The 11,886-nt window shown below is 38.9% G+C and overlaps 1 protein-coding gene across 1 annotated transcript in view; it reads left to right on the plus strand.

The window, feature by feature from the left end:
- The window catches only part of TTN (titin), a 242,040-nt gene that overhangs the window by 184,789 nt on the left and 45,365 nt on the right, over window positions 1-11,886 (plus strand). The window contains 21 exon segments of the mRNA XM_010569298.1: window positions 89-409; window positions 523-807; window positions 1,015-1,314; window positions 1,629-1,931; window positions 3,654-3,929; window positions 4,044-4,343; window positions 4,434-4,736; window positions 4,976-5,275; window positions 5,401-5,688; window positions 5,781-6,077; window positions 6,167-6,469; window positions 6,563-6,868; window positions 7,665-7,952; window positions 8,052-8,342; window positions 8,437-8,724; window positions 8,899-9,489; window positions 9,584-9,688; window positions 10,186-10,383; window positions 10,468-10,764; window positions 10,885-11,472; window positions 11,566-11,868. Of these exon segments, the coding sequence (XP_010567600.1) occupies window positions 89-409; window positions 523-807; window positions 1,015-1,314; window positions 1,629-1,931; window positions 3,654-3,929; window positions 4,044-4,343; window positions 4,434-4,736; window positions 4,976-5,275; window positions 5,401-5,688; window positions 5,781-6,077; window positions 6,167-6,469; window positions 6,563-6,868; window positions 7,665-7,952; window positions 8,052-8,342; window positions 8,437-8,724; window positions 8,899-9,489; window positions 9,584-9,688; window positions 10,186-10,383; window positions 10,468-10,764; window positions 10,885-11,472; window positions 11,566-11,868 (6,531 nt within the window).

An 11,886-nucleotide genomic window follows, 5' to 3' on the forward strand; every position in this document is an offset into this window, starting at 1 on the left:
ATTCTACTGTATTTTATTTGAATGTTAACATAACAGATTACTAAATTGCACAACTGTGTTCTTATCTGTAATTTTTATTGTCTTTCAGAACCACCTGGTCCTCCCACAAACTTGAGAGTGGTTGATAGCACAAAGAGTTCCATAACCCTTGGCTGGGGAAAACCGGTGTATGATGGTGGTGCTCCAATTATTGGATACGTTGTGGAAATTAGACCAAAAGTTGAAGGTGCTGATCCTGAAGCAGGATGGAAACGATGCAATGTTGCTGCCCAACTTATTCATACAGAATTCACAGCCACCAGCCTGGTTGAGAACCAATTATATGAGTTCAGAGTTTCTGCCCAAAACCAGGTTGGCCTTGGCCGACCAGCTGAACTGAAAGAAGCTGTGTCTCCCAAAGAAATACTTGGTGAGTTTTCCCATCCTCTTTGTGAGTATTTACATACAATCTTTACTTGCCGTGGTTTTATTTTATTTCATGTGCTAAACTTTGCATTTTATGTCTTTAATTTTGTCTTTCAGAACCTCCTGAGATTGAGTTGGATGCAAGCATGAGAAAGTTAGTCACAGTCAGGGCAGGATGCCCCATTAGACTTTTTGCCATTATTAGGGGTCGCCCAGCACCAAAAGTCACCTGGAGGAGAATGGGTGTTGATAATGTTATCAGAAAAGGACAAGTTGATCTGGTTGACACTATGGCCTTCTGTGTCATTCCCAATTCAACACGTGATGACTCAGGCAAATATTCGTTGACACTTGTTAATGCAGCTGGAGAAAAGGCTGTATTTGTGAACGTCAGAGTCCTGGGTAAGTAATGAGAGAAATACCTCTAGACAATTTTTTAACTATACTGAGAGTTCATTGCAGGATTTTTTATGATCCCCAGGTGCTACAGTTTTTGAGCAAAACTGTGCCAGCTAACACTAACTCCCCCTGTATAGGAACCTGTTAGCCCCCTTTAATTTTAACTTATTAAAGAAAAAAAGACTAGCATAAATTGAAATTTCTTTCTAGATACTCCTGGACCTGTATCGGACTTCAAGGTTTCAGATGTCACCAAAATGTCATGCCATCTTTCATGGGCACCTCCAGAGAATGATGGTGGTAGCCCAGTGACTCATTACATACTGCAGAAACGTGAGGCTGACAGGAAGACCTGGGGAACAGTCACTGCAGAACTAAAGAAAACTAGTTTCCAAATAGCTAATCTTGTACCTGGAAATGAATATTTCTTTAGAGTAACAGCAGTAAATGAATATGGGTCAGGTGTTCCAAGTGACATACCAAAACCAGTTCTAGCAACAGATCCCCTAAGTAAGTATGCCGTTATGCACGTTTTATGTTTTTTCTCTAATTTTAATAAGATTTTGCATTTTTTTAAAGTTGGTGCTTCTAAACTGGACAATATACTAACTACTCAATGATAAACATAAATATTTATGTGTCATTTTCTTTCAAATAATACAATCTATGAACATAGTACCTTTGCAATTGTTAAGAATTTTGCTCTTTTCCATATTGTCCTTGTTGAGTTAGCATAGATTGCATTCAATAACTCAACAAATACCCAATAATCAGAAAATCTTGGAAATTCAATGTTTAATGTGTTTCTTTTTTTTCCCTGACAGGTGAACCTGATCCACCAAGAAAACTTGAAGTTACTGAAATTACAAAGAATAGTGCTACTTTAGGCTGGCTGCCACCACTGCGTGATGGAGGCTCTAAAGTCGATGGGTACATTGTTAGCTACAAAGAAGATGAACAACCAGCGGATCGCTGGACAGAATATTCAGTTGTTAAAGATCTCTCCATTGTTGTAGCTGGTCTGAAAGAGGGAAAGAAGTACAAGTTTAGAGTGGCAGCTAGAAATGCTGTAGGAGTAAGTTTGCCAAGAGAAACTGAAGGACTATTTGAAATTAAAGAACAACTCAGTAAGTAACAATTTGAATACTACCTATGTTGCAATATTCTGCTTTAATAATTAAATGAGCAAGAATTCTACTTCTTTGAGTCCCTGAAAGACATGTTTTATGAAGTCACCTGGAGGATTATGGTTAACTGTATTGAATATTTTGACAGGTCAGAAAGGATGAGACTTGACCACTAATTAAGAATTATTAAAGAATTTTGCAGGTATGGTTTCAGCTGGAAGCAGAAGATAGGAGCTAAAGAGAAATAATAAGTACCTTCAACAAACTTAAAATAAAAGAGAAAAAGAGTCAGAGTGGTATTTTGAGAGATAAATGGGGCTAAAAGTGGGAGCTGTTTTAAGATAAGAGAAAACAAGTTGTTTATATTGTAGACTTGGTTGAGACTGTAAAGCGAAAGGCAGGGAGGACAAGTTGGCCCAATTAAGGTTGTAGGGTCACTGAAGCACAGGAAGATGTAGGGGTAAAGGGCAGATGAGAAGAACCTTCTTCATTTGTGACATGGAAAGACGAAGAGAAGAGGTACAGGAGCAAAAGAGAATGAAAACTACACCAAATGAATGAAAGTACACCAAACATACTGCGAGGTTTCTTTTGGAAGAAATCGGAAAGATTTTGTGCAAAAGAAGTAGGAGAAGGCTCTACCTGAAGAATAATTCAAGAGTATAAAAAGATTGACTGTGTAAATGGGTTAAGTTCAGTGAGAACTTCAGTCTTGCTTTTCTCCTCCTTCATGTTCCTCTTGTAGAAAGTCAGCAATAAGTGAGCAACAGCAAGTTCCTGATATAAAGGGGAATTATGTGTCATGCATTAATAGTGCACAAGTCTCTACATAAACATGTGAGAAGGCAATCCAAACTCAAAAATATTCTCTTATAAACTGTACAGGAATGTAAAAGTAAGACTGGAATAGATATTGCCCACTGCAGAATCTCTAGCTGTCCCTAAGTGTGTCGTGGTTTAACCCCAGCCAGCAGCTAAGCACCACGCAGCCGCTCACTCACTGCCACCCCAGCCAGCAGCTAAGCACCACGCAGCCGCTCACTCACTGCCCCCCCACCCAGTGGGATGGGGGAGAAAATCGGGAGAAGAAGTAAAACTTGTGGGTTGAGATAAGAACGGTTTAATAGAACAGAAAAGAAGAAACTAATAATGATAATGATAACCCTAATAAAATGACAACAGCAATAATGAAAGGATTGGAATGTACAAATGATGCGCAGTGCAATTGCTCACCACCCGCCGACCGACACCCCACTAGTCCCCGAGCGGCGATTCCCGCCCCCACTTCCCAGTTCGTATACTGGATGGGATGTCCCATGGTATGGAATACCCCGTTGGCCACTTTGGGTCAGCTGCCCTGGCTGTGTCCCGTCCCAGCTTCTTGTGCCTCTCCAGCTTTCTCGCTGGCTGGGCATGAGAAGCTGAAAAATCCTTGACTTTAGTCTAAACATTACTTAGCAACAACTGAAAACATCAGTGTTATCAAAATTCTTTGCATACTGAACTCAAAACATAGCACCATACCAGCTACTAGGAAGACAGTTAACTCTATCCCAGCTGAAACCAGGACAAAGTGGAACCTAAACTAAAAATTATCAGGTTGTTCCTACTGGTGATTCCACTTGAGAGAGAAGCAGAGAACTTGCATATGAAAACATAAGAAAAAGTAAATTAATATGCTACAGAAGTTGAATTTTATGTTTGTGTGTGATTTTTTTTCAGTCCCACCTAAGATTCTGATGCCTGATCACGTTCACATTAAAGCTGGAAAGAAACTGAGAATTGAAGCTCATGTATATGGGAAGCCTCAGCCAGTCTGTAAATGGTTGAAAGGAGATCAAGATGTACTTACATCCAGTCGCCTTGCTGTGCATAAAGCAGAAAAGTCTTCTGTTCTTATTATTAAGGATGTGACTAGAAAAGATTCTGATTTTTACACGCTTACTGCAGAAAATAGCTCTGGTACTGATAGCCAGAAAATCAGAGTGATAGTCATGGGTATGTTCCATTTGATTATTTTTAAACCCAGCTTTATACAAAACTATTTTTAGTATATTCTAGTGTTTGTCATTTTCTTTCAACCCTTTTTTCTTAATATATATTTTTGTGCAGATAAACCAGGTCCACCACAGCCTCCATTTGATATTTCTGAAATAGATGCTGATGCTTGCACTCTTGCATGGCATATACCTCTCGAAGATGGTGGCAGTAATATTACCAACTATGTAGTTGAGAAATGTGATGTAAGCCGAGGAGACTGGGTAGCAGCTTTAGCTTCTGTCACAAAGACAAGCTGCAGAATTGGAAAACTGATTCCTGGAGAAGAGTATATGTTCCGTGTTCGTGCTGAAAATCGTTTTGGGATTTCTGAGCCGCTTACTTCTGGCAAGATGATTGCAAGGTTCCCATTTGGTATGTCAGTTTTTGATAGTAGCATTTCTATTTTTAGTCCTCCTAGTAAGAAAGCATGTGACTGATAGTAATCTTTGTATTTTTTTCTAGATGTTCCTAGTGAACCAAAAAATGCACGTATTACCAAGGTCAATAAGGACTGCATTTTTGTTGCCTGGGATAAACCTGATAGTGATGGAGGCAGTCCAATCACTGGTTATCTCATTGAGCGCAAAGAAAGGAACAGTTTACTGTGGGTGAAAGCTAATGACACAGCTGTGCGCTCCACAGAATACCCTTGTGTGGGGCTCATCGAAGGTCTTGAGTATACTTTCAGAATTTATGCATTGAACAGAGCTGGAGCAAGTAAACCTAGTAAACCAACTGAGTTTGTCACAGCAAGAGCACCAGTTGGTAAGTCAAACATACCAATCATTTGCAACAGACTACTGTTTTTATGGTCATTTTGAATATATCTGCAACTCTTTATGATCGTCAGTTTGTCCTTAAGTTTATACTTTCACATTTACCGTGACTGCACTGTGAGCGCACTGTGTGGGTATGCTGTAAATAAGATCCAGCACTGTTAAAGCCATTTTTAAATATGTTAGCTTTTTTGGCAAAACAGACTAACATGATCTTATTTGCCTTAGATCCCCCTGGAAAACCTGAAGTTATTGATGTCACTAAGAGTACTGTATCACTGATATGGACAAGACCAAAGCATGATGGTGGTAGCAAACTTATTGGCTATTTTGTTGAAGCTTGCAAATTACCTGGTGATAAGTGGGTTCGGTGCAATACAACTCCACATCAAATACCCCTAGAAGAATACACTGCTACTGATTTGGAAGAAAATGCTCAATATCAATTTAGAGCAATTGCCAAGACAGCAGTTAACATTAGCCGACCTTCAGAACCTTCTGATCCAGTGACCATTCATCCAGAAAATGGTAAGAAATGTAAAAGCATTTGAGAACTCTGATAAGAGTCTGTGCATATTGAACTAACACTCATGTGAAGAATAAGATGTTTATCTCTTACTAGATTTATTAACTTTTTGGCTCTTTCCTTTCAGTTCCCCCCAGAATAGAGTTGGATCTGTCTATGCAATCACAGCTTACAGTAAAAGCTGGAACTAATGTGCGTCTGGAGGCAAATGTATATGGCAAGCCGATGCCAACAATCAGCTGGAAGAAAGAAGGAGAAATTTTAAAGCCAACTGAGGGTGTTAAGATCACCACTAAGAGAAATCTTGCTACAGTTGAGTTGTTCAGTGTTAACAGGAAGCAAACAGGAGACTATACTATTACTGCTGAAAATGCAAGTGGATCAAAGTCAGCAACCATTAAGCTTAAAGTACTTGGTAAGCTAAAGACTGTCTGTTAATAAATACATTTATAGTTAAATGATATAGCAAGAGATAGAGATATAACAATGTGATGTTAATTCTTCTAGATAAGCCTGGTCCACCGGCCTCCGTTAAAATCAAACATATGTATGCAGATCGTGCAATGCTTTCTTGGGAGCCTCCTCTGGAAGATGGAGGTTCAGAAATTACTAACTACATTGTAGACAAGCGTGAAACAAGTAGACCAAACTGGGCCCAAGTCAGTGCCAATATACCCATTACAAGCTGCACAGTGGAGAAACTAATAGAAGGACATGAGTACCAGTTCCGCATATGTGCCGAAAACAAATATGGTGTTGGAGATCCTATCTTGACTGAACCAGCAGTTGCTAAGAATCCATATGGTAAGTGCTTTGTGGGATAGCTTCATTAGTCACTGGTGTTTTGTGTACACTTATGAATGTGAACATAACTTTCAACTACATCTTCACAGATGTACCCGGACCTTGTGATCCGCCGATAATTAGCAATGTAACAAAAGACTTTATGACTGTTAGCTGGAAGCCACCAGCTAGTGATGGTGGATCCCCAATAACTGGTTATATGCTTGAGAAGCGTGAAACTAAGGCTCTTAACTGGACAAAGGTAAACAGAAAGCCTGTCATTGAAAGAACTGTTAAGGCTACTGGACTCCAAGAAGGAACAGAATATGAGTTCCGGGTGATAGCATTGAATAAGGCTGGACCTGGCAAGCCTAGTGCACCATCTAAAGCAGTGTATGCTCGTGATCCTCAATGTAAGCCAAAATTCTCAGATATTTTCCATGTTTATTTCAAAATACTTTTGTACAGCACTTGGTACGATAACTTTATGATATTTTAATTCTCAGATCCTCCTGGCCCACCTGCTTTCCCGAAAGTGGTTGATACTACTCGTAATTCGATAAGCCTGTCATGGAGCAAACCAGCATATGATGGAGGAAGCCCTATTATTGGTTATCTAGTGGAAGCAAAAAGAGCTGACACAGACAACTGGGTCAGATGCAATCTACCCAAGAACTTACAGGCTACACGATTTGTGGTAACAGGGCTGATGGAAGATACAGAGTACCAGTTCCGCATTTATGCTGTCAATAAGATTGGATACAGTGATCCAAGTGATGTTCCTGATAAACACACTGCCAAAGACATTTTAAGTATGTTCACTGAACACAAATTACCTTGTTGACTTTTGTTTTAATTTATGGGATGGGTTCCAAAGACAGGGTTTGTCACAGATCACAGAGGCAGATTAATTTTGAATGTGTCATATCTCAAAAAACATAGGCCGAAAGTGGTTAATCTGGAAGAGAATAGGGGAGGTAGGAAGTGAGTAGAATCTGACTGGTGTCTGCTTTTTTCATTTGTATGCTAGATACTCTTCTGCCTCCTATTTTGTGTCTTCAAGAATTTTTTCTTTCTCTAATGCTAAAATTAGACTTTTCAGATCTCTCTTCCAAAAACTTTCAGTCTTCTTTATTTCTTCTAAATAATTTGAAGCCAAGATTACTATTCTAAGCATCCATGTGGCACACTATTTAATCATATGACACGTATTCCTTAAGAGCCATGTTGGCTGCTGTATGTATTTTGCTGTATGTACAAAAGCATTGCTTCACAGAACTGTCATGGTTCAAGATAAGCAGAACAGTCCAGGAAGCTTTGAAATTCTTTTGAATTCTAGAGAGCATAGGATACTTCTTCATATGACAAGTAATGTAAATGGTGGAAAAGGCAGAAAAAAAGGAAGTGAAATCAGTGAAAAAAAATGCCAAGTTTGCAAATTATCTTGAAATGGGAGTTGGGTCACTAACTCACTAACATCATCACAGGCATGAGAACAAGTTTGTTAATCTAGTGAAATGCCAGCAGAGAGGGACTTTTTGTCACAGTAACTTTAGTGATAGTCTTAAAGATGATGTTTTAATTGCATGGTTTTTGTTAAACACACAGTTCCTCCTGAAGGAGAACTTGATGCTGAACTAAGGAAAGTCCTTGTGTTGCGTGCTGGAGTCACAATGAGACTTTATGTGCCAGTAAGAGGACGTCCACCTCCAAAGATTACATGGTCTAAAGTGGGTGCCAACCTAAGAGATAGACAAGGATTAGACATCAAGTCAACTGATTTTGATACCTTCCTGCGTTGTGAAAATGTAAACAAATATGATGCTGGAAAATACGTCCTCAGTCTGGAGAACAGCTGTGGCAAAAAGGCATACACCATTGTTGTAAAAGTACTTGGTAAGTGTCAGGGTTTTCTCTATTATAATGTATTTGTTAACTTTTTAATGGATTTGTTTGTTTGTTTACTAAATCAAATGTGGGGTTGTGTTTATCTAGATACTCCAGGCCCTCCAATTAACCTGATTGTAAAGGAGGCATCTAAGGATTCTGCCTTCATTACATGGGAACCTCCACTAATAGATGGTGGTAGTCCAATCACAAATTATGTCGTTGAAAAACGTGATGCAGAAAGAAAGTCATGGTCCACAGTAACAACAGAATGTCCAAAGACAAGCTGCAGGATAACCAACTTAGAAGAAGGCAAATCTTACTTCTTCAGGGTTTTTGCTGAAAATGAATATGGTATTGGTGACCCCTGTGAAACTCGTGATGCTGTTAAAGCTTCTGGTAAGAAAAATGACTCCATTTCACCTATTTTAGTATTCAAATAATTTCTATTTTTAGCTTGAATGGACACTTACTATGCTTTTCTTCCTTCTAGAAACACCTGGGCCAGTTGTGGATCTAAAAGCTTCAGCTGTAACAAAATCATCATGCAATTTAGTATGGAAAAAACCTATCAGTGATGGTGGAAGCCGTATTTTTGCATATGTTGTCGAGGTCCTGATGGATGAAGATAAATGGCAAGAAGTCATGCGGTCAAAGAACCTCCATTTTTCAATGAGAGATCTAAAAGAAGGACAAGAATACACTTTCAGAGTGAGAGCCCAAAATGATGCTGGATATGGAATCCCAAGAGAGCTCACAGTTGTGGCAAGAGATGATGTTGGTAAGAAGCAACTTAAGATCATTAATTCAATGCTTCACTTACCTCATATACATTAATTTTATGCTTACTTTCATTACCATACATACATACAAATCAGATGCCTTTAAAATGGCATCTTACTTTTATCACAGAGCTTATGCATAGTTGAATAACCCATTTCTTTTATTTTTACAGTGGCACCTGATCTTGATTTAAGAGATCTACCTGATTTGTGCTATATAGCTAAAGAGGGTAGCAATTTCCGTCTTAAAATCCCAATTAAAGGCAAGCCTGTCCCAGCTGTAACTTGGAAGAAAGACGAAGACCAGGCACTTACTGAGAGTGGAAGAGTTGCATTTGAATCTACAGCAGTTAACACCACACTTGTAGTATATGACTGCCAGAAAGCTGATGCTGGAAAATACACAATAACTCTGAAGAATGTTGTTGGCAGCAAGGAAGGCACGATTTCTGTGAAAGTTGTTGGCAAACCTGGAATACCAACAGGTCCGGTGAAATTTGAAGAAGTCACAGCCGATGCTATAACCTTAAAGTGGGGCCCTCCAAAAGATGACGGTGGTTCAGAAATCACTAACTATGTCCTAGAGAAGAGAGATAATGTAAACAATAAGTGGGTGACTTGTGCCTCTGCAGTCCAGAAAACCACATTTAGAGTTACAAGACTTCATGAAGGAAATGAATATACATTCAGGATCAGGGCTGAAAATAAATATGGAGTAGGCGAAGGTCTTAAATCTGACCCTGTCATTGCAAAACATCCATTTGGTAAGTATCCATTGATTTTCAAAATTGAAAAAAAAAAAAGTTTTAGGGGTGATATTTATTTTTAATGTTACTGCATTTTTTTTATATTGTTTAGATGTGCCAGATGCTCCTCCACCTCCCAACATTGTTGATGTTCGGCATGAATCTGTAGCTTTAACTTGGACTGATCCCAGAAGAACTGGAGGCTCACCAATCACAGGTATATCCCCCAAAGCCTCCCTAGTATTTCAGTTCTTAATAGTTCTTTCTCTCTGTCAAAGGGTAAGATAAAACTCAGGTGTTTATGCTTCAAATTGAGTGATTGATTGATTGATTGATTGATTCACTGTTTTACTTCCTACTCTTTCTCCATGATGAATTTTTAAAAAAACTTAACTTAAAAGTCAGGAAAACACTAACTGAGAAACAATATTTTTGTACAGAGCCAAAACATCTAAAGAAAGAAAAACAAAGTCACCTATATGTTACATTACTTGGGTCTATAAAATTAACAATTTGCATTTACAAACATCTCGTCATTGCAATCTTACATCTGTAATGTATGTCCACATCCATTTCTCAATCTGGTTTTCAGTGTTCCTCTTGCACAATGCCTATGTGACATGCCATACAGGCAGTATGATGTTTCATAATGCTATGAGAAATGAAAATTTCTATAAAACTCCTCATATTTTCACCTCACCATTTATCTTCTAGGTTATCACATTGAAGTCAAAGAAAGAAACAGTCTTCTGTGGAAGAGAGCAAACAAAACACCAATAAGAATGAAAGATTTCAGAGTGACAGGGTTAACTGAAGGTCTGGAATATGAATTCAGAGTAATGGCAATCAATTTGGCTGGAGTAGGTAAACCAAGTCTGCCATCTGAACCAGTTGTGGCACTTGATCCTATTGGTAAGTCATCAGGAGAATAAAAAGGAAAATTCTGAAATATGAAGTAATTTTTGTTTGATCACTATTTATTATTTTCTCTTTTAGATCCCCCTGGGAAACCTGAAGTTATCAATGTAACTAGGAACTCAGTAACACTCATTTGGACAGAACCAAAATATGATGGTGGACATAAGTTAACTGGCTATATTGTTGAAAAGCGTGATTTACCCTCAAAGACTTGGACAAAAGCTAATCATGTGAATGTTCCAGACTGTGCATTTACTGTAACTGACCTTACTGAAGGCTCCAAATATGAGTTCAGAATTAGAGCAAAGAACACTGCTGGAGCTATCAGTCCTCCATCTGAACCCACAGACACCATAATATGCAAGGATGAGTATGGTATGTAGATGGCATTAAAAATGTAGAATTTTATTTGAATAATTAATAGAAAATCCTCCCCCCCCTCCTCCCCCCCATGTTCTTGTTATAACAATCGGGGTTGTTTGTTTGTTTTGACAGAGGCACCAAGCATTGTTATCGATCCTACTTTGAAGGAAGGTTTAACAGTAAAAGCAGGAGACACCATTACAGTGTCTGCTATTAGTATCCGTGGCAAACCACCTCCAACTTCAGCATGGTCAAAAGCTGGAAAAGATTTTAGACCTTCAGAGATTGTGCACATTGAAACCACACCAACTTCTTCTACTCTAACTGTCAAATATGCAGCCAGAAAAGATTCTGGAGAATACACAATCACTGCAACCAATCCTTTTGGCACTAAGCAGGAGAGCATACATGTGAAAGTTTTAGATGTTCCAGGACCTCCAGGGCCTATTGAGATCAGCAATGTTTCAGCAGAAAAAGCGACTCTTACATGGTCACCTCCTGCAGAAGACGGTGGATCACCAATCAAATCATATGTTCTTGAAAAGAGAGAAACTAGCCGACTGCTCTGGACGTTGGTTGCTGAAAACATTGAAAGCTGTAGGCATGTTGTCACCAAGCTCATTCAAGGAAATGAATACGTTTTCCGTGTCGCAGCAGTAAATCAATACGGCAAGGGTGAAGCAGTACAATCAGAACCAGTTAAAATGGTGGATAGATTTGGTATGTAGAACAAGCTAAGAAGTTCCAGTGTGTTTTTATTAATCTCTGAAGACTTGATTTTTGTTCTAACTGTACTTTTTTCTTCCTTAACAGGTCCCCCAGGCCCTCCTGGAAAACCAGAAGTAACAAATGTGACTAAAAATACTGTCACAGTTACCTGGAAAAGGCCAGTAGATGATGGTGGAAGTGAAATCACAGGTTACTATGTGGAGCGAAGAGAAAAGAAAGGTTTAAGATGGGTCAGAGCAACAAAGAAACCAGTTTCAGATCTTAGATGCAAAGTAACTGGTCTCCTGGAAGGAAATGAATATGAATTCCGTGTCAGTGCAGAAAATAGAGCAGGAGTTGGACCACCAAGCGATGCTTCAAACTCAGTCATATGCAAGGATGTTGCATGTTAGTACCATGCCTTTT

This window comes from Haliaeetus leucocephalus, unplaced genomic scaffold (assembly GCF_000737465.1).
Source record: "Haliaeetus leucocephalus isolate CR32 unplaced genomic scaffold, Haliaeetus_leucocephalus-4.0 Scaffold1, whole genome shotgun sequence".
Lineage (NCBI taxonomy): Eukaryota > Metazoa > Chordata > Aves > Accipitriformes > Accipitridae > Haliaeetus > Haliaeetus leucocephalus.